The sequence below is a fragment of the Bos grunniens genome, chromosome 29 (assembly GCF_055505025.1).
Source record: "Bos grunniens cultivar Pamir isolate PY7600 chromosome 29, Bosgru_T2T1.0, whole genome shotgun sequence".
Taxonomy (NCBI): domain Eukaryota; kingdom Metazoa; phylum Chordata; class Mammalia; order Artiodactyla; family Bovidae; genus Bos; species Bos grunniens.
Genome location: NC_141193.1, coordinates 27073168 through 27097386, shown reverse-complemented (window position 1 = coordinate 27097386; position 24219 = coordinate 27073168). Strand labels below are relative to the sequence as shown.

The 24219-nt window shown below is 39.0% G+C and overlaps 1 protein-coding gene across 40 annotated transcripts in view; it reads right to left on the bottom strand.

The window, feature by feature from the left end:
• Window positions 1–24219, bottom strand: part of NELL1 (neural EGFL like 1) — a 1048536-nt gene that overhangs the window by 876043 nt on the left and 148274 nt on the right. For 39 of the 40 annotated variants that reach the window (XR_015158062.1, XR_015158061.1, XR_015158064.1 and 36 more), the window contains one exon: window positions 196–366. The exons of the other annotated variant lie outside the window; for it this stretch is intronic. Coding sequence is in view for 36 of the 39 variants with exons in the window: in XM_086385552.1 (XP_086241678.1) it covers window positions 196–366 (171 nt within the window). In the remaining 3 variants the exon portion in view is untranslated. The remainder of the gene's footprint in view (window positions 1–195; window positions 367–24219) is intronic. 40 annotated transcript variants of the gene reach the window in all.

Genomic DNA, 24219 nt, shown 5'->3' with positions numbered 1-24219 from the left:
TGGGGTCGCACAGAGTCGGACACAACTGAAGTGACTTAGCAGCAGCAGCAGCAATGGCCCATTCGGTATGTTAAATGACTCCTAGGGTCCCTTGGTTTTTATTCCCCAGCAAGGCTTGGAGGGGATTGGTTTTTTCCCTTCCCCATTGATCGATTTCAAGGGCACAATCACAGAAGATCAAAGGCCAAGACATACCTGTTGCAGTCGATGTGGAGCAGGAGATGGGAGGCGCTGACCGAGAGTGCAACCCTGTGCCACTGCCCGTCAGCCAGCCGGTACGGAAGCGCCTCTGTCCGGGGCCTCCCACTGTGCACGTAGTGATAGCGAATCTCATCCCTCAGACCACTGCTCTCCAGTTCAAAATAGCTGTGTGTAAAGAACAAAAATGTGTTTTTACTTCTGGTTATCACAGCCGTCATCAATCCTCGTGACTTCCTACCAGGATTCCCAGAACCTAAAATTAACTCAACATGACGCACAGAAACACAACCCACAGTTAATTGTACAACATGGAACCCAACTCACCTTCTGTCCAAGAGTCCTCACAGTGACAGCCTGAAGGCCCGATATGGTGGCTGAAGATGCACTGTGAGTGACAGGTGACAAGCTAATCGGCAAAGCTCAGTGCAGTGTCACTTAAATATAATGCAGGTCTCCTTTCTATTGTCTACAAAATGCCATTCACATGGAATGGGTTTATCAATGTCTATTTTTATTACTGCCACTTCTACTTTTTCAAGAATTAAAGGAAAATACAAGTCACGTGAACTATCAAGGATGGAAACAAACTATCACAGAAATTATGAATAAGTTTTTTTGTTGTTGTTTTTACTTCCCCCTGGACAAGACACTATAAGTGAACAATTGCTACATAACCAATAAGGAAGGAACGTTTGAAGCTACTCGCGTTATGTGTTAATATTTCCAAGTGTCATGGAATGAAACACGTGATTGACCTTTTCTTTTTGCAGATTGTTACCTTCTTTTTCTAGATCCATGAAAAACTCAGCACCTCCTCTGCAGTCGGCACACTGGCCATAAAAGGCAGCAGGCAACGTTGGGACAGTCCTCAGTCACACACCAGGGCTGGCACTTTCATGGGGGCAGAACTATGCAGGTTCCTATGTGTCCCTTCTGAAATGTGTCACCGTGACCATCATCACCACAGGGTCCAATCTGACTGCCAGGCACTGGGCCTCTGACATATACTGTCTAATCCATCACTCACAAAAGCCTTGAAGACTGATACGATACCTTCTGAGGATCTTTAAAAAAAAAAAAAAACACTGAGATTCCGGAATTAAGTAACATACCCAAGCCAGATTTTAAACTCAGAGCTAGATGTGACATTCCATGTACTATCCACCAGTGAGGCCTCATCTCAGAGGCACAGAGACAAGGTGGTAAAGATGGCCTCAACTGGCACTGTCTCCCAGCAGCTTATCCGCACAGGCAGTTCAAGAACTGCTTGCCTAAATAGGTAACCAGGTTCAATCTCAAGATGTGGAAGGATCTACTGCTTCTGCTCTAATCCACTGAGTTGGCCTGACCCCACCAGCCCAAGCACATTTAATCCAGAACATAAAATGCATCCTCCATGAGCACTGAGATGAATAGATCATGAATCTCAGCTTCTACTATCCATGACTTCCAAATCTCCTTTAAGAAAACAAATGCACATTTCTTGCTCATCGTTCACAGAGATCTTCCCGAGATCACACTGCAGGAAAAGCGAAGTCAAGACCAGCCTCTGATCCACCTCACGTGGACTATACAAAGAATTAGGCTCAAGATCATAAATAGAAAATGTTACATATACTACTGCAGCCATCTCCTGGGCCCAGGTACATACTTACTACTAATAATATAATATATATATACTTTTAAGACTGTTAGGGAGGAAATCCCTTAACACACAAGACATTCATTTTAAGAGAATTCTCCAATTTTTTTCTACGCACCCAGAATACTGGAAGAATCAATCAGAGGACTTAAAAGGTCAGGAAAGTCTTGGAGATTATCAGGTCATTCGTTAATTTACTCAGTGTGTCAGGGCTGAACACATATTGAAAAGCTAAGGCAGGATTTAAAATACAGATCCTGTTCTAAGATTTCAGAAAACAGTGGGAAAAGAAAAGTATGCCCCTCCTCTCAAAAAAGCTAGAAATTGGCGAATGGGAAACAAAGGAAAGTCGAAGCTATCATTTCATGATTAAATATGGCATGCTAGAAATGGGCTTACATAAATATCTCATTTAATTTCTTCAAGCTGAGCACTATTATCACTATTTTACAGATGAGTTCACAGATGATCAGATATTAAAATACCTTGTCCGAGACCACACAGCTCCAGTACAGAAAAGCAGCATAACTTGGTACTTAAGACCTTACCAAGATTAACACATAAAAAGAACTCTTTAAATCACTTTACTTGGACCAACAAGCTACTCCTAGGGGAAGGAACATGACCTTTAAAGGACCTCAATCAATGACAATCAAAAATATTCACGATAACTTGGATCATAATAAACAAAGAAAAAATGAGGCATATATATTTAACCAGGTCTAATCATCATTGCCTCATTGAGCAACTGCTCAGTGTATTATAAACATATCTTTTAAAGATCATTTTGCAGCGAATTGAAGTAAGTGGGTACCTCGAGGTAATCACAAACATACAGTTAAAACAAATGTGCACTAATATTACGCAAATGGTTACTTGTGTCTTGGGACATCTGACAGCACCGTGCATATATACAAAAATTGCTGTATCTCAAACAACCCAGATGAAAGTCAAGATGCTATGTTTAAAAAAAAAAAAATTGTTAGAGTTCAAGACCGTTTACACATGACAGTAATTCCCCAGCATTTCAAGCCTGCAGACAAGGCCAAATCTTGTGGCCTAAGAATGCTCTTATGCTATTAAAAGGGGGAAATGAAAGTTATTAATAGATAACTGCAAAAGTGGTCCTAGAGAAGACAAAGAAATCAGATAGCTAAGTGATACCTGGCTAAAACTGCTTCATGAATACTGAGAAGAGAAAAGGGCAGAACTTGCAGGCAGTAATCCTCTGCTAATACTGATGTGAGGCTTAGTCCTGAAAGGAGCATGGAGGAGGCAGTCATTTGGCCTGAGAGCACCTGACATTAGCCTACAGTGCAGACTGTAGATTTGTAGTAGAGCCTGCTTCTCTGGTGGCTCAGAGATGATAAAGAATCTGCCTGCAGTGTGGGAGACCTGGTTCAAAACCTGGGTCGGGAAGATCCCCTGGAGAAGGGAATGGCTACCCACTCCAGTATTCTTGCCTGGAAAATCCCATGCACAGAGGAGCCTGGTGTGCTACAGTGCATGGGGTTGCAAAGAGTTAGACACAACTAAGCGACTAACACACACACTTGTTACTCAAGTATGGTCCACTGACCTGCAGCATCATCATCTATGGTAATTCAGATTATGGGGCCCCAACCAAGACCCACTTGAATCAGAATCTGCACTTTAATAAGACTCACAGATGATTCACACACACATTAAAAGTTAAGCAGCACCATGGTTAAGTACACCAGGTGTTGCTTTATGCCCCGGGCAACTAATCATGGTCAAGAAGCAGAAGTCTGATGCTACGAGCAAGTGAATAAGAACCATGTGGTGCTTTCAGGGGAAGAGAGGACGCTGGAAGCAACAGTGAGTCAGTGTTCCGTGGGCTCTCACCCCTATCAGTCCTCTCTTAAGCCCTCAAGTGCTTTTGGGTCTTCCTAGGAATTTGTGGGAAGGACCAGCTGTGTAGGTGATAAAGTCACCAGTCAGATTTTGTCAGCAGCATTTCTCCCCTTAGCCTGGCACCTCAGCCAAGTGTTCTGCTCCAGTGAACTGTCCTGGCTCCCAGAAAAACTTGTTCATCCTTCAAATATTTGAAAACAGCAATGATATTCACTACAAAGCTTTCTCTTTTACACCAAGCATTCCCAGCTCAATCCTTTATACTTTTGCTCCCATCCAAAATAAAAGGCCTTCCTGGTCAAAGATGGGGTCACACCGTTCTTTTAAGATTCTTCCCCAACTTGGTCACCAGGCTTCGGGTATGGTAAAACGGATCAGCCTCCCCCATAAAGATAGCATCCAGGAATAAAAATGTGCACTGTGCACAGCTGAGTGCCTCCTAACATTGACACTGACTTCCAGATACCTAACACAGCAAGTCCTTGGACTCAAAATTATTTTGAATCAAGTATTTTGACTCAAAATAACTATGAGGGTGAATCTTCCCTACCCTATATTTACATAGCTCAATTTTCTTCAACCTAAGTTCTTGCTTAAGTGCTAGGCTCTAGCCATAAACAGTGTGAATAATTCTTCAAAGCCTACCCTTAAGGGTTAGCAACAACCAATTACTATGAACTGAATTCAAATCTCACAAAACCGCTCAATCCCATGTTAGACTCATAAATAAAAGTCAGGAACAATAATTCCAAATAACATAGATAGGTTAAGATCAACCAATTATTTTCATTAAAATATTTGTCATTTTCCCAGTAACTTAAACCAGGGAACCCATTTCTTCAGAATATTAGGCAGACCAACAGGATAACTACATACCCTCAAAATGGTGAAGTGGTTATTGCTGGATGAGTGTGTTTTTTCCACACACTAGGATGAAAACAGCAGGGTTAATTTTTAAATGGTTCCAGCACTAAATCAATAGTAAAGACAAAAAGGTTTCAGGAAAAAGTCTTTTTTCCAGCAGCCACAAAGATGTATATTGACTGTTTGGAGAAATAACTCACACCCCAAAGATCTCCAGAGTGAGTGCAGTACCAGCTTCCGCCCTATGGCCTCCATGTGCCCCTGAACCAACAAGTGCCTCCCAGAAGTCTCAGTGGGGAGGTCAAGGCAAAAATGGATGTGAGAAACAAGGCCACTCCATCCAATGTGTATCCCTGGCAGGATTATTGGGAGGAAAGGAGAAAAACCAGATAAGCCACTATCTTCTTTCTGTAATGGAAACAAATCATCACAGGTATAGAGAACACCTGGGCAGACCATTCTCCAAATCCTAAAAAATGCCAAAGAAGATTAAAAGAAACAAGTTTCCTAGCAATATCCTAGCATAATGCCTACAATGCCTAGGAAAAACATCTACTTCTGCTTTATTGACTATGCCAAAGACTGTATACCAAAGACTGTGTGGATCAAACAAACTCTGGAAAATTCTTAAAGAGATGAGAATACCAGACCACCTGACCTGCCTCCTGAGAAATCTGGATGCAGGTCTAGAAGCAATAGTTAGAACTGGACATGGAACAACAGACTGGTTTCAAATAGGAAAAGGAGTACGTCAAGGCTGTATATTGTCACCCTGCTTATTTAACTTATATGCACAGTACATCATGAGAAACGCTGGGATGGATGAAGCACAAGCTGGAATCAAGATTGCTGGGAGAAATATCAATAACCTCAGATATGCAGATGACACCACTCTTATGGCAGAAAGCAAAGAAGAACTAAACAGCCTCTTGATGAAAGTGAAAAAAGAGTGAAAAACTTGGCTTAAAACTCAACATTCAGAAAACTAAGATCATGGCAACTGGTCCCATCACTTCATGGCAAATAGACAGGCAAGCAATGAAACAGTGACAGACTTTATTTTTTTGAGGCTCCAAAATCACTGCAGATGGTGATTGCAGCCATGAAATTAAAAGACACTTGCTCCTTGGAAGAAAAGTTATGACCAACCTAGACAGCATATTCAAAAGCAGAGACATTACTTTGCCAACAAAGATCTGTCTAGTCAAAGCTATGGTTTTTCCAGTAGTCACGTATGGATGTGAGAATTGGACTATAAAGAAAACTGAGTGCTGGAGAATTGATGCTTTTGAACTGTGGTGTTGGAGAAGACTCTTGAGAGTCCCTTGGACTGCAAGGAGATACAACCAGTCCATCCTAAAGGAAATAAGTCCTGAATATTCATTGGAAGGACTGGTGCTGAAGCTCCAATACTTTGGCCACCTTGAGTCAGTCAAGAACTGATTCATTGGAAGAGATCCTGATGCTGGGAAAGATTGAAGGCAGGAGAAGGGGATGACAGGGGATTAGATGGTTGAATGGCATCACCAACTCAGTGGACATGAGTTTGAGAAAACTCCAGGAGGTGGTGATGGACAGGGAGGCCTGGCATGCTGCAGTCCATGGGGTCACAAAGAGTCAGACACAACTGAGTGATCGAACTGAACTGAGGAAAGGTTAATTCTACCTTTAACAATATAGCTAACATTTATTTGGTAATAGCCAAGCAATACCACTCTTGGGCATATACCCAGAAAAGATGAAAACTCTAATTTGAAAAGATAAATGCACCCCAATGTTCATAGCAGCAAAATTTATAATAGCCAAGGAATGGAAGCAACCTGAATGTCCATTGGCAGATGAAGAGGACATGGTATATATACACAACAGAATATTACTCAGATATAAAGAATTAAATAATGCCATTTGCAGCAACAAGGATACACCTAGAGATTATCATAAGTGAAGTCAGATGGAGATTGACAAATATCATATGATATCATGTATATATGGAATCTAAAGATGATGTAAATAAACTTATTAACAAAACAGAAACAGACTTGGTCATAAAAGGCAGTCATATGGTTATCAAAGATGAAAGTAGGGAGAAGGATACATTAGATATACACTACTACATACAAAACAGATAAGCAATAATGAACGACTGTATAGCACAGGGAACTAAATTCATTACCTTGTAATAACTTATAATAGCTAAGATTGTGAAAACTAGATTTATTTATGTGAAACTGAATCACTGTGCTGTATATCTGAAACTAATACAACATTGCAAATCAACTATAGGTCTATTAAATTAAAAGAAAATAGTAACAGCCAATATGTATGATGCTTACTGCCAGGAAATGACTGTAGGCCTTTATATTTCATATCAAAATAATCCCTACCACATCCTAGGATATATTTATCTATTTATTATTTGCTTTAACAGACACTTCCACAGCACTATGTGCCAGGCACTATTCCACAAGTATTTACTCATTTAATCTTCACTAAAACCTCAAATATTACCAGTTATTACCATCCCAGTTTTATAGAGGATGGAACCAAAATAAAGATTAAATAACTTTTCCAAAGCTACAGAGCTAGGTAACAGCAGAACTAGGATCCACATGGGAATAACCTAGCTCCAGGGTTCCTGCTTTATGCAGCCTCCTAAGTCCATGCTTTTAACCACTATCTCATTTTAAAAAAAGAAATTTAAGATTTGGGGATGGAAAAAGGTATTCCATGCAAATGGAGATCAACTGAAAGCTAGAGCAGCTATATTCATGTATCAGACAAAACAGACTTTAAAATAAAAACTGTTATAAAAGACAAAGAAAGATACTACATAAGAAGATATAACAATTATAAATATATATGCACCCAACATAGAAGCAACTCAATACAGAAGGCAAATAAGGGAGAAATCAACAGAAACACAGTAGTAGGGGGGGACTCTAATACCCTACTTTCCTCAATGGACAGATCATCTGGACAGAAGATCAGCAAGGAAACACAGGCCTTAAATTACACATTAGCCTTAATTGACATTTATAGACTATTCCATTCAAAAGCAGAATACACATTCTTCTCATACACACATAGAACATTCTCCAGGACTGACTGCAAAGTAAGCCTCTGTAAATCTAAAACTGAAATCATACCAAGCATCTTTTCTGATCATAAAACTATGAGATTAGAAATAAACTATAATGGGAAAAAAAAGTGGCTTCCCAGATGGCACAGTGGCAAAGAATCCCCCTTCCAGTGCAGGAGACATAAGTTCTATCCCTTGACCAGGAAAATCCCTGGAGAAAGAAATGGCAACCCACTCCAGTATTCTTGCTTTAAAAATTCCATGAACAGAGGAGCCTGGTGGGCTACAGTCTATAGGATGGCAAAGTCGGACACAACTGAGCATGCACACACACAGGAAAAAAAAACTAAAATACACACACACAAACATGTGTGAGCTAAACAAAATGTTTTTTTAACAACCAATGGGTCACTGAAGGAATTGAAGAAGAAATTTAAAAATACCTATCAGACAAATGAAAACAAAAATAGAATGATCCAAAACCTATAAGATGGAGCAAAAGCGATTCTAAGAAGGACATTTATAGCAATACAATCTTATCTTAGGTAACAAGAAAAACCTCAACTAAACACCCTAAACTTAACACCTAGAACAACTGAAGAAAGAAAAACAAGCAAAACCTAAAGTTAGTAAAAGGAAAGAAATCATAAAGATCAGAGCAGAAATAAATGAAATTGAGATGAAGAAAACAATAGCAAAGATCAATGAAACTAAAAGCTCTTTCTTAAAAAACATAAAATTGATAAAACTTTAGCCAGACTCACCAGAAAAGGAAGAGGACTCAAATCATTATAATTAGAAATGAAAAAAGAAAAGCTACAACTGATACCACAGAAATATAAAGAATCGTAAGAGACTATTACAAGCAACTGTATACCAATAAAACAGACAACCTGGAAGAAATGGACAAATTCTTAGAAAGGTACAATCTCCCAAGAGTGAACCAAGAAGAAATTGAAAACATAAACAGACCAATCCCAAGTAATGAAATTGAAACTGTGATTAAAAAACTCAACAAAAGTCCATGACAGATGGCATCACAGATGAATTCTATCAAATATTTAGAGAATAGCTAACATCTATTCTTCTGAAACTGTTCCCAAAAAATTGCAGAAGACAGAAAACTGCCAAATTCACTTTATGAGGCTGCCATCACCTTGATATCAAAACCAAACAAAGACACACAAAAAAAAAAAGAAAAGAAAATTATAGGCCAGTACCACTGATGAACATAGACACAAAAATCCTCAACAAAATACAGCAATCTGAATACAAAAATAGATTAAAAGGACCATATTGGATCATGATCAAGTGGGATTTATCGCAAAGATGCAGGATTTTTCGATATCTACAAAATAATGTGATACACCACATCAACAAATCAAATAAAAACCATGTGATCACATCAATAGATGCAGAAAGTTTGACAAAATTATGATAAAGACTCTCCAGAAAATTGAAATAGAAGAAATATATCTCAACATAATAAAGGTCATATGTGACAGACCAATATCTAGCATCATACTCAGTGGTGAAAATCTGTAAGCATTTCCTCTAAGATAAGGAACAAGACAACAGTGTCCACTCTCACCACTTTTATTCAACAGTTTTATAGAAGTCCTAGCCACAGCAATCAGAGAATAAAAATGAATAAAAAGAATCTGAATGAGACAAGAAGTTAAACTGTCATTATTTGGAAATGACATGATACTATACATAGAAAATCCTAAAGACACTACCAGAAAACTACTAGAACTTATCAATGAATTGTTACTTGCAGAAAGCTGAGAGTAACAAAGGATTCCCAAGTAGCTCAAATGGTAAAAGAGTCTTCCCACAATGCAGGCAAAGTAACAAAATTAATTCACAGAAATCTGTAATGTTTTGTAGAGTTGTAAGTTACAAAATTAATACAAAGAAATCTGTTGCATTTTTATATAATGAACAAAAAGTATCAGAAAAGAACTCAAGAAACAATCCCATTTACCTTCATATCAAAAAGAATACCTAGAAACAAACCTTCCTAAAGAAATAAAAGACCTGTATTTCAGAAATTATAAGACACTGATGAAAGAAATCAAAGAAGAATCAATATTGCTAAAATAGTTACACTAACCAAGGCAAGCTACAGATTGAATGCAATCCCTATCAATTACCAAAGGCATTTTTCACAGAACTAGAAGAAAAAAATTTACAATTTGTATGGAGACACAAAAGACACCAAATAGTCAAAACTATCTTGTGAAAGAAAAATGGAGTTGGAGGAATCAGGTGCCCTGATTTCAGACTATATGACAAAGCTATAGTCATCAAAACAGTATGGTACTGGAACAAAAATAGGCATATAGATGAATGTAACCACCCTTATGGCAGAAAGTGAAGAGGAACTCAAAAGCCTCTTGATGAAAGTGAAAGAGGTGAGTGAAAAATTTGGCTTAAAGCTCAACATTCAGAAAACGAAGATCATGGCATCCGGTCCCATTACTTCATGGGAAATAGATGGGGAAACGGTGGAAACAGTGTCAGACTTTATTTTAGGGGGCTCCAAAATCACTGCAGATGGTGACTGCAGCCATGAAATTAAAAGACGCTTACTCCTTGGAAGAAAAGTTATAACCAACCTAGACAGCATATTCAAAAGCAGAGACATTACTTTGCCAACAAAGGTCTGTCTGGTCAAGGCTATGGTTTTTCCAGTAGTCATGTATGGATGTGAGAGTTGGACTGTGAAGAAAGCTGAGCACTGAATAACTTATGCTTTTGAACTGTGGTGTTGGAGAAGATTCCTGAGAGTCCCTTGGACTGAAAAGAGATCCAACCAGTCCATTCTAAAGGAGATCAGTCCTGGGTGTTCTTTGGAAGGAATGATGCTAAAGCTGAAACTCCAGTACTTTGGCCACCTCATGCAAAGGGTTGACTCATTGGAAAAGACTCTGATGTTGGGAGGGATTGGGGGCAGGAAGAGAAGGGGATGACAGAGGATGAGATGGCTGGATGGCATCACCGACTCGATGGATGTGAGTTTGAGTGAACTCCAGGAGTTGGTGATGGACAGGGAGCCCTGGCGTGCTGCGATTCATGGGGTCGCAAAGAGTCGGACACAACTGAGTGACTGAACTGAACTGAACAGGATAGAAAACCTGGAAATAAACTCATGCACCTATCATCAATTAATTTATGATGGAGGAGGCAAGACTATACAATGGAGGATAGACAGTCTCTTCAATAAATAGTGTTGATAAAATTGAACTGCTACATATAAAAACTGAAAATAGAACATTCTTTAAAACCACACACACACACACACATACACACACACACACGGATTAAAGACCTAAATGTGAAATCTGACACTACAAAATTCTTAGAGGAAAACATAGGCAGTCTATGTTTTCTATGTCATGAACACTCTACATGAATCACAGCAATATCTTTTTTGATCCATCTCCCAGAGTAACAGAAATAAAAACAAAAGCCTTTGCAAAGCAAAGGATACCATAAGCAAAATGAAGATAACCTAGAGAACGAGAGAGAATTTTTGCAAATGATATGACTGACAGGGATAAGTCTCCAAAATTTACAAACAGCTCATGCATCTTAATATCATCAAAACAAACAACCCAATCAAACATGAGCAGAAGACCTAAATAGACATTTCTCCAAAGATGACATACAGATGGCCTAGAGGCATATGAAAAGATGTTCCACATTGCTAATTATTAGAGAAATGCAAATCAAAACTACAATGAGATATCACCTCAGACCACTCAGAATGGCTATCATCAAAAAATCAATATATAAATAATGCTTGAGAGGGTGTAGAAAGAAGGAAACCCTCCTACACTGTTGGTGGGAATGAAAATTGGTACAGCCACTGGGGACAACTGGACGGAGGTTCCTTAAACAAACTAAAACAGAGATACCATAAAACCTGCAATCCCACTCTTGGGTATGTACCTGGAGAAAAATATGGTCCAAAAGGATATATGCACCCTGATGTTCACTGCAGCACTGTTTACAATAGCCAAGACATGGAAGCAACCTAAATGTTCATCAACAGAAGAATGTATAAAGAAATCAGAGAAACTAAGTAATGAATCTCATTCACCATTGCAACAAAAACAACAAAATATATCTAGGAATAAACCTACCTAAGGAGATGCAGAGATATTCCATATTCCTGGATTGGAAGAATCAATATTGTGAAAATGACTGTACTACCAAATGCAGTCAACAGATTCAATGTGATCCCAATGAAATCACCAATGGCATTTTTCACAGAACTAGAACAAAACATTTCACAATTCATATGGAGACACAAAAGATCCTGAATAACCAAAGCAGTCTTGAGAAAGAAGAGTAGAGCTGGAGGAATCAACCTTCCTGACTTCAGATTATACTACAAAGCTACAATCATCAAGACAGTATGGTACTGGCACAAACACAGAAAAATAGACCAATGGAATAAAATATAGAGAGCCCAACTATAAACTCACACACCTATGGGCACCTTATTTTTGACAAAGGGGCAAGAATATACAATGGGGCAAAAATAGCCTCTTCAACAAGTGGTGCCAGGAAAACTGGACAGCTACATGCAAAAGAACGAAGTTAGAACACTTCCTAATGCTATACACAAAGATAAAATCAAACTGGATTAAAGACCTAAACGTAGGACCAGTAACTATACAACTCTTAGAGGAAAACATAGGCAAAACACTCAATGAAATAAATCAAAGCAAGATCTCTATGACCCACCTTTTAGAGTAATGGAAATAAAAACAAACAAAAAAAAAAAAACCAAATAGGACCTAATTAAACTTAAAAGCTTTTGCACAGCAAAGGAAACTACAAACAAGGTGGAAGGAGAACCCTCAGAATGGGAGAAAATAACAGCAAAAGAAACAACCGACAAAGAATTAATTTCCAAAATATACAAGCAGCTCATACAACTCAGTATCAGAAAAACAACCCAATCAAAAAGCGGAAAAATGCCCTAAACAGACATTTCTCCAAAGAAGATATACGGATGGCTAACAAACACATGAAAAGATGCTCAACATCATTCATTATTAGAGAAATGCAAGTCAAAACTACAACAAGATACCACCTCACACCAGTCAGAATGGCCATCATCAAAAACTCTACAAATAATAAATGCTGGAGAGGGTGTGGAGAAAAGGGAATCCTCTTACACTGTTGGTGGGAATGTAAATTGATACAGCCACTATGGAAGATGGTATGGAGATTTCTTTAAAAACTAGGAATAAAACCACCATATAACCCAGCAGTCCCACCACTAGGCATATACCCTGAGGAAACCAAAATTGAAAAAGGCACATGTACCCCAGTATTCACTGTAGTACTCTTTACAATAGCTAGAACATGGAAGCCACCTAGATGTCCACTGACAGATGAAAATATCCATTGACGTGGATAAAGAAGCTGTGGTACATACATACAATGGAATATTACTCAGCCATAAAAAAGGAGTGCATTGAGTCACTTCTAATGAGGTGGACAAACCTAGAGCCTATCATACAGAGTGAAGTAAGTCGGAAAGAGAAAGATAAATATCATATGCTAACACATATGTATGGAATCTAGAAGAATGGTATTAATGAATTTATTTGCAGGACAACAGTGGAAAAACAGACATATGAGAACAGACTTATGGACAGAGGGGGAAGAGAAAACGGAGAGGATGAGATGTACCGAGACAGTAACATGGAATGGGAATTTGCTGTCTGACTTGGGGAACTCAAACACGGACTCTGTGACAATCTGGAGAGGTGGGATAGGGAGGCAGATGAGAGGGAGGTTGAGGAGGGAGGGGACATGGGTGTACCTATGGCTGAGTCTTGCTGATGTTTCACAGAATACAACAAAATTCTGTAAAGCAATTAACCTTCAATTAAACATAATTTTTAAAAAAAATGTGGTTCATATACAATGGAGTATTATTTAGCCATTAAAAAGAATAGAATAATGCCATTTTCAGCAACATGGATGGATCTAGAGAGTGTCATACTGAAGGAAGTAAGTCAGACAGAGAAGGAGAAGTATCATATGACATTCCTTATATGTGGAATCTAAAAATAAATTGCACAAATGAACTTACTTGTAAAGCAGAAAAACATTCACAGACTTAGAGAATAAACTTATTGGTGCCAGAGGGGAGGGAGGGGGAAAGGAATAATTGGAGAGTTTGGGATGGACATGTACACACTGCTGCATTTAAAATGGATAACCAACAAAGACCTACTGCACAGCACATGCAATTGTGTTCAATGTTATGTGGCAGCCTGCATGGGAGGGGAGTTTGGGGGAGAATGAATACATGTGTATATATATTAATATATGGCTGAATCTCTTTGCTGTTCACCTGAAATTATAACATGCTCAAAATTCTCCAAGCCAGGCTTCAGCAATATGTGAACCATGAACTTCCAGATATTTAAACTGCTTTTAGAAAAGGCAGAGGAACCAGAGATCAAACTGCCAACATCTGCTGGATCATGGAAAAAGGAAGAGAGTTCCAGAAAAACATCTACTTCTGCTTTATTGAATATGCCAAAGCCTTTGACTGCATGGATCATGATAAACTGTGGAAAATTCTGAAAGAGATGGGAATACCAGACCACCTGACCTGCCTCTTGAGAAATCTATATGCAGGTCAGGAAGCAACAGTTAGAACTGGACATGGAACAACAGACTGGTTCCAAATAGGAAAAGGAGTATGTCAAGGCTGTATATTGTCACCCTGCTTATTTAACTTCTATGCAGTGTACATCATGAGAAACGCTGGGCTGGAAGAAGCACAAGCTGGAATCAAGATTGCCGGGAGAAATATCAATAACCTCAGATATGCAAATGACACCACCCTTATGGCAGAAAGTGAAAAGGAACTAAAAAACCTCTTGATGAAAGTGAAAGAGGAGAGTGAAAAGTTGGCTTAAAGCTCAACATTCAGAAAATGAAGATCATGGCATCCGGTCCCATCACTTCATGGGAAATAGATGGGGAAACGGTGGAAACAGTGTCAGACTTTATTTTTGGGGGCTCCAAAATCACTGCAGATGGTGACTGCAGCCAAGAAATTAAAAGACACTTACTCCTTAGAAGAAAAGTTATGACCAACCTAGATAGCATATTCAAAAGCAGAGACATTACTTTGCCAACAAAGGTCCGTCTAGTCCAGGCTATGGTTTTTCCAGTAGTCATGTATGGATGTGAGAGTTGGACTGTGAAGAAAGCTGAGCACTGAAGAATTGATGCTTTTGAACTGTGGTGTTGGAGAAGACTCTTGAGAGTCCCTTGGACTGCAAGGAGATCCAACCAGTCCATTCTGAAGGAGATCAGTCCTGGGATTTCTTTGCAAAGACTGATGCTAAAGCTGAAACTCCAGTACTTTGGCCACCTCATGCGAAGAGTTGACTCATTGGAAAAGACCCTGATGCTGGGAGGGATTGGGGGCAGGAGGAGAAGGGGACGACAGAGGATGAGATGGCTGGATGCCATCACCGACTCCATGGACGTGAGTCTGAGTGAACTCCCGGAGTTGGTGATGGACAGGGAGGCCTAGCGTGCTGCAATTCATGGAGTCTCAAAGAGTCGGACACGACTGAGTGACTGAACTGAACTGAACTGGCTATCCTCTGATATAAAATAAAAAGTTTAAAAAATAAAAAAATAATAAAATTTTTTAAATATTCTTAAACCACTGAACTAAATAATCTGTTAATAATCTCAGGTCTAAATTCGTACAATTCTGAAACTACTTTGCACACTGATAACCTTTAAGATAAACTGAATAACCAGTTGGTCAGTTACTTTTATTCTACCCTTGAATTTTCTGGCAATGCTTAGGCTCCAGGTTCTTAGCAGCCTGGGGGATAGAAGACAGGAGACAATAGATGTAGCTAATATTCACACCCTGCCTTTCTCCCTGGGAACACAGCTGATTGTATTTCCCTGTGCCTTTGAGTCTAGAGGGGACCACATGACTAGCTGTCAGGAGCAAAACATGAACAGAAGTGATAGGTAGGACCAAGGCTAGATAGTTAGGAGAGAAGTCCCTTATCTGTGCTGGTTGTAGAGGGGCTAATAGAGGATTCTGAGTCCTTAGTGGGTGCTGATGTCATCAGATGGAGTAAGTCTGGATCCTCAAATGCCTGCAGTGAGCAGGAATACCATTCTTTACACAGACTAAACAAAAATAAAGCTTTATTGTTAATAATCCATAGAGATTTAAAGGTTATGAGACTACCTTCCCTTACTAACGAGAAATACAGGAACATGAATCTGAGAAAAGGCAAAAAACTGAGAAGTAACCATGGACACGAAGCTACCGCTAGACTAAAAATAGAAAGAAATGACAGGAGACAGGAAGACAGTTATCTTCAGTCCTGTATAAGGCATATAACCTGCACTATATGGCCTAATATTCTGTTGGGCAAATGATATTTTCCCAAAAGTACCCACAAAGATACTGGCCACCTCATGTGGTCTTCTACAATGTAACCCTGACATGTTTCTGACTGAAAGGTGGGATCTATGGTCCCTCCCCTGGAACCTAGGCAGGCCTGTCAGTGCTTTAAACAGCAGAAATAATGCTTGATGACTTCTGAGACTGGGTCATAAAACATGGCACAGTTTCTGTCTTATTTGCCGGAACACTTGAACTCGAAGACCTGAGTCATTATGTAAGAAGTCTGACTCCCCTGATGCCACCATGCCGTAAGAATACCCAGTCCAGTGTGGGGAGATGACATCCAGATACTCTGGTCAACACATCCAACTACTGGTACAGACCCCAGTCAGCCACCCGTAAACGCAGGAGACATAGGAGTGAAATCGCCTCCAGACGGTTTCCCCAGCTGTCCACTCTTCCCAGTTGAAGCCACAAACGTTGTGACTACAGACAAGCCATCCCTCTCTGGACTGTCCAAATTCCTGACCCACAAGGTCTATGAACCTAGCAAGTTTAGGGATGGTTTGTTACCAAAACTAAAACACTCTAACTTCAGGTATACAGGTTTATACCTTTAAAGATGAAAACGATCATTTACGTATGTCCCTACTAAACGCCTGGGGCCACTGGCCGAATGATCCGATCTCAAATGCCAATTTTCTGCTGACAGCCCTGCAGACTCATAACTATGCATTTTCTTCTAACATCAAAAATGGAATTCTGCCCAGAAAATGCAATGGAAACAATATCAATAAATCATATCTTTTAAAATGCATGGTTTTTGGTAGCTATTTAAAGAAATAAATACTGAAGGGATATATTGGTGTCTTTCTCAGTAACCTATTTTTTTTTCCTTGTACAGACCCCAGTCAAAAGTCCCCAAATTTGGGGCCTGAAACATCATGTTCAGTGAAATGAAGTGGCTACCTCACTGGTCCTAAATCAGGTACCTTCTCTAGGTTCTAGCCCCAAGTTCTCTTCTAGTCAACAGTTAAAGGGCAGTCCTGGGACCTCCTTGGTGATCCAGTGGTTAAGAATCTGCCTTCCAACACAGGGGACAAGGGTTCAATCCCTGGTCTGGGAATTAAGATCCTACATGCCACAGGGCAACTAAGACCCGACACAGCCAAATAAATAAATGTGTTTTTTTTTCCTTTCAAAAAAAGGACAATACTAATTAACCTGGATAAACTTCTATTAATCCCAATGTCTATGTTCTTTATTCAGAGCAGTGTGTGTTATAGAAAGAGGACAGACACCAGAAAAAATATGCCTATTTATATGAGGGGCTTGAGAATCTAGCCAATTTGTGTTCAATCCCTGTCGCAGCCATTTAATCCCTGTGTAAATGTGGACAAGACACATTTCTCTAAGTCTCCTTCTCTTCTTCGAGTAGAAAATAACATCTGCCTCACAGGTTTCTTTTAAGGGAAAAAAAGGATGTAACATTTGGAAGTCACCTTATAAAGCGCCTCCTGTATCTCCTGCATTGCAGGCAGATTCTTCACCTGCTGAGCCTCCGGGGAAGCCCAATAAAGAGCCTAGTCTCCACTGATACGAATGATTTCCCTTCCTTATTTCTGAACATGTGGAAACAACCTTGTAGAGTGTGATACTGATGGAAGAGGCCACATCCTGCCTCTTCTCAGAAAGAATGTGTCTCTGCCTTCCTCCTTCCCTTTCTTTAGATTTGTCCTCTATGATTTTATTTGCAGCTGTAAACTTACATATTAGTTCTGTACTCGATCCTCTTAGCAAACATTCAGGAAGAGATTAATGGTGACAGGAATTACAAACTGTCTCCATGACTGAAAATAAAACATCCATTGTGAAATGAAATGTAAAATAAGGTTTTTTTCACAACAGTTGCACAAGTCTTAAAAAGCATGGGAGTAGGCATGCAATTCTGAATGAAAGAAAGACTGGCTTATAATTTTTCCAGAAGAAAAGATTACTGGGAACCAGGAGAAAAGATGTGAAACCTTGTAAAGTTAAGATAAACTTTAATTTAGAAAAACATTTAATTGAAAGAAGGAACATAAGAGCAACTGATATGCTGACAAAGGGGAGATGGATTGTTAGCATTTGACTGCTGCTGCTGCTAAGTCGCTTCAGTCATGTCCAACTGTGCGACCCCATAGACAGCAGCCCACCAGGCTCCCCCGTCCCTGGGATTCTCCAGGCAAGAACACTAGAGTGGGTTGCCATTTCCTTCTCCAATGCAGGAAAGTGAAAAGTGAAAGTGAAGTCGCTTAGTCGTATGCGACTCTTAGCGACCCCATGAACTGCAGCCTACCAGGCTCCTCCGTCCATGGGATTTTCCAGGCAAGAGTACTGGAGTGGGGTGCCATTGCCTTCTCCGACTAAAGACCTCTAAATATAGCCAAATACAAATATTTATTAAGCAACCAAGCCCAAGGCATGGAGCTCTGAATCATAGAAATGTGTCTTGGTCTTAAGCCTAAGGTATAGCTCCAGATCTCCAGGAAGAGCTTTCTAAATATCAAGATTTAAGAAAGACAAACGCAAAGTAATAATAGTAACGGCCAATATATACATAGTAACTTTCACACTTATAAAAACTCTCTGAATTGTTTGTGTGCGTGCTAAGTCTCTTCAGTCATGTCCAGTTCTGTGTGATGCTATGGACCACCAGGCTCCTCTGTCCAAGGGATTCTCCAGGCAAGAATATTGGAGTGGGTTTCTGTACCCTCCTCCAGGGGATCTTCCTGACTGAGGGATCAAACCTGCATTTCTTATGGTTCCTGCATTGGCAAGCAGGTTCTGTACCACTAGTGCCTCCTGAGAAGGAATACAATTGTTCTCAAACAAGCAATATAAAGTCTTCAGTTTTCTTAACTCTATTGAATTGTTTTATTTTCACAGTTCAAAAATAAATATCTTTCAGGTACTCAGTGAAAAACTTTCCTCCCATCCTATATTCCATCTTACTAGCATCAAACACCCTCACAGACAATCACTGTTCAGAGTTTCTGGGGTATCTTTCTAAAGCTTTTAAATGAACTTTTTAACAGTTACCAATTTTCAGAAAAACTACAAAGGTAGCAGTCCTTGTAAACCCCATAGCCAGTTTCCCCTATATAGGAAGTACATTTATCACAATCAATAATCAATACATTATTATTGTAAACTAAAGTCAATATCTTAGCCAAATTGCCTTAGTTTCTACCTAATACCCTTTTTTTCTGTTCCATGATCCCATCCAGGATACGACACTATTCAGTTAGCACATCTCACTAGATTCCTTTTAACTATCACAGTTCACACTTGCCTTTTGACCTTGAGAATTTTAAGGAGGACTGATATTTTGCAAAATTTCCCCCAAGTGGGATTTATCTGATGTTTTTTCTCATGCTTAGACTCCGGTTTGGGTTTTTAGAAGGAAAGCCACAGAGGTAAAGCGTAATTCTAACATAGCAAGGATACATACACTATCCCCATGACTTATTACTACTGATGCCAACTAACCTTGCTGTTAACCTACCTGGCTGAGTAGTGTCAGGCTTCTTGCCTGGAGAATCCCATGAACAGAGAAGCCTGGCGGGCTACAGTCCATGGGGTCGCAAAGAGTTGGACACAACTGAGCAACTAACACTTTCACACTTTCACTTTTCCACTGTAAAATTAGTCTTCCCCCTCCCTTTCTATACTGTGTTTTTTGGAAGCAGTCTCTATATGCAGTTCACACTTAAGCAGTTAGAAGTTACGTTCCACTGAGGGTGAACTATCTACATTTCTTATTTGGAATTCTGTAGCAAAGGAGGTCTATTCATTCCAACTATTTATTCATTCATTTATTTACAACAGTATGTATTCATAGATTATCATTTTATACTCTGGGTCATTATCTAATATTAGTTTATTTTGTCCTTATATCTTCCAGCTTTCATCACTGGAAGCTTCTTCAGTTGACTCCTATGTCCCTTTAACATATTCCCATCATTTGCAGTCATTTGGAATTGTTTTGTTTTGAAGTCTTCCTTAGTTTCTGGTACTACAAGATATTAAAGGCTTCTCTAATGTATTTTTATGGCTCAGTCCTAAAATCAGCCATTTCTCCAAGGAGACCCGGTTGCTTTAATGGTTTTAGAAGCTAAGATCTGAGCACTTGGTGTGCTCATTGCTACTGGTATTGTTGCTTTTAGGCCCTCTATGCTGAAAGAACAAAGAAATATATATATATATTTGAATTATATATATATATACACACACACAGTATAAACATACTGTTTGCTGCTGCTGCTAAGTCGCTTCAGTCATGTCCGACTCCATGCGACCCCATAGACGGCAGCCCACCAGGCTCCTCCAATCCTGGGATTCTCCAGGCAAGAACACTGGAGTGGGCTGCCATTGTTTATTATACCACATATCCATAAATATTTCAATATCTATTTACATCTAAATTAAGCTAAGTGTGAGCTTACACTGATGTCTTTAATTCATTACCATATGGATCATCCTGGTCTCTTAGTAGATAAAGTTACCTGTATGTAACTCCCCATAATCCACCATCCATTTAATTATACACCTCTCATCTCCAGCTGCGATTCATGGGGTCGAAAAGAGTCGGACACGACTGAGCGACTGAACTGAACTGAGTCTACGTGTATGGTGATTTTAGAATTTTTAACCCACATCCTCACGTAAACAACTTTAAACTATAGTGAAATATCTATACACAGTTCCTCTGACCTTAAGTCTTGTAGACTCTACTTGTTTCCAAAGTCGCTAAGGTCAACAACTTTTCTCCAATCCCCTTTTTATTGAGGTTGTTTCACACATTTGTAATACAGATAGATTGTTAAGTAACATTCTGCAATCCATCCTAGGATCCTCTGATCCTCTGAATAATGCTTTTAATATGCATATATTAAGGTTCATTTTTGTGTTGTAAATTTCAATGGGTTTTTGACAAATGCATAGTATCATGTATCTATCATTAAAGTATCATACACAGTAGGTCCACTACCAAAAAATATCCTCTCTACTTCACCTATTCAACTCTCCCCCAATCCTCAAATCCCTGGGACTCACTGATGTGTGTATCACCTTTTTTTCACCTTTTCCAGAATGTCATATAAATGAAATTATACAGTATGTAGCCCTTTCAGGCTAGATTCCTTTACCAGGAATATTAAATACACATTTAAGATTAATTCATATTGTTACATAACTTGATAGTTCATTCCTATTTTAGCACTGAAAGAGTATCCCATTATATAGACATACCAATTCATTTATCCATTTACCCATTGAAGGATATTTTGGTTGCTGGTAAAACCTTTTCTGTTACACTATGACCTAAAACAAGTTGATAAAGTATACTTTCATAAATAAAGATAAAACATTTATCTTTTTCTCTCCACCTAACCCTGCCATATTTGGCTTCTCCAGCAGGCTCTCCTATGGCCTTGATGGTTTTATGCAGCTGGATTACAACTAGCTATACTAATATCTGTTTTAATTTGTTGTTTCCATATTCCTTATGTTTTGTGTCTCTGCTACACTATGACTTTGCCTGTGTCACTAGCCGTATTAATTATAAGATTGTTGTCGCTTACAGTACACAGTATGTAATCAGGCCTCCAACAAAAATAATGATAACTAGGTGACTTGAAACAGTTGATCAGATGCATAGTTCTGTACACAATCAATGATTGTAATAGTCCAACCCTAGACGTGGGAAGACGCAAAAGGGAAAACATTTCCTAAGTCATAACAGATTAGTAAGACAGGATCCAGAGAATCTTTTAATTTACTAACAGGGCCTAATCCAGAAATTAGCACCTGGAGTAACATATCAACACGAACTTTCACCTGATCTGGGATGAGCATTCCTACCACTGCAGGGCAAAAATTTGTCATGAAATGTCTCCCAAACACTGGTTGAATTTCAGACCAAGAAGAGGAACTGAGAAATAGAGTATTTCCTGCCATGTCAGTATATAAGGATGTCACAAGTCATCAGCAACTGCAGCCCTTGAATGTGAGCAGTTGAGTCTGAAGGAACTCAGGAAGGAGAATAATGTCTGCCATGTAGCAGCCGTTGGACTGTAGCCAGTCCCAGCAGTAAGGCCTGAGGAAAGGAAGCTCAGGATATTAAAACACAGAAAACTGGCCCCAGACAGCTGAGGCACAAATCAAAGGAATTACTTCAGTGAGCCCAGATTCTTGCATTTTCCCACACAAAGAAAAGTGCTAAATTTCTTAACTTGGGTTATCTGGCTTTCTTTAATTAACAATAATCTTTTGATGTTCCTACGACCTGCCCTTTGTTGTAAAACTTCTGTAAAACCTGGCTCATCCTCTTTCCCGTCCCCACTCTCAGAGCAGTTTTCTCAGGATTACTTGAAATACTATCTCCTGGGCTTGAAGTCCTAAAAACTTCTGCCAAACAAAATGTGACTCAAAAATAAAAGGAAAGAAATAAAATGAATAAAGCAAATTATAACCTTTGTGTGCAGGTTTTGTGTGAAAATAAGTTTCCAAGTCAACTGTGTAAATATCTGAGTATGATTGTTGGATTATATAAAACTATATTTAGCTTTATACCATCAAATTGTTTCTAAAGTGGCTGTACTATATTACATGCCCTTCCAGCAATGAATTAGAGTTCCTATTTGCTCTACAGCCTCATCAGCAATTGGTGTTGTCAGGTTTTTTGGATTTTAGCCATTCTAATCAGTGTGCAATGGTATCTCATATTTAATTTGAATTTCCCTGATGACAATAATACTAAGCCTTTTTTCATGTTCTTGTTACAGAAACCAGTACTCAAGAAACCAAGCACCACACTCCGAGTTGGAGAACTCGGGATTATTATGCCAGCGGGATCAGAGGAGTTAACACTCCAAGCTCTGAGCCCCGAAGAAAGGGATTACTGAGTTTTTATAGACAGACTGTAGTGGGCAACACTAGCTGTTAATAGGCTGGTTTAAACTAAGGGGTATGGCGTACACAGGAACAGCAGTCAAGATGGGGAGGGGGATGCCTGGCCTGGACAGGCATGATTAAGCAGGTTTGCAGGGGCTGGGCAATTACAAAGAGCAGGTGAGTGAGATTAACTCCAGTTCCTAGTATTGCAGGTCCCCACTCTGAGACGATGTGACCTACATGATCTGGATTTTGCAAGGGGCAAACTGAGTTACAGAAGCAGAAGGAAAAGGAGATTATGTAAAATTTTAACTTTTCCTCTTAATTCTTATTTGTCATTTACATATCTTCTTTGGTAAGGTGTCTGTTCAGATATTTTGCTCATTTTTTTTAACGTGAGTTTTTAAAGTTCTTTACATATTTTGGACACAAGTCCTTTCAGATGTTTTGCAAATATTTATCCCATTCTGAGGTTTTTCATTCTCCTAAGAATATCTTCTGCAAAGCATAAGGTTTTAGTTTTAGTAAAATTCAACTTATATGGTTTTTTTTTCATGAATTATACCCTTGATGCTGTATATAAAATCTTATCACCAAACCCAAGGTCATGTAGATTTTCTCTTATGTTTTCTTCTAGAATTTTGATAATTTTACATTTTACATTAAGGTATATGTTCCATTTTAAATTAATATTTGTGAAAGGGGAAAGGTTTTTGTCAAAGTTCTTTTTACATAAGGATGTCCAATTGTTTCAGCCTCCTTTGGTAAAGACTATCTTTTCCTCCAGAAGTTTTTATGCTACAAAAGCATATATGAATATATGCTTCCCGTTTTCTAACATTAGTGGTAGTATATCATACTTACAGTTCTACACTTTTTTCAATTAATGTAACAAGAGATCTTTTTATACATGCAGCTTATCCTTACAGTTTTCAATTGTTATTTGATAAATATACTCCTGTTTAAAATTTAAATGACTGACTGCTTTATACCACAAATCCAGACCACAACTGCTAAAAGGTCCATCTCTTCATGGCTAAGCCAGGAATACATAATGTGAAAGCAGAATTAAAAATCATATGCAAGGAATGGCACACAGTGTTAAGGCTAGTAAACAGCAAGCACTAAGTAGTCTAAAGCAGTAGTATGAAGACCTTTGATATACATGGCTTCCTTCAAGGAATTTACAAG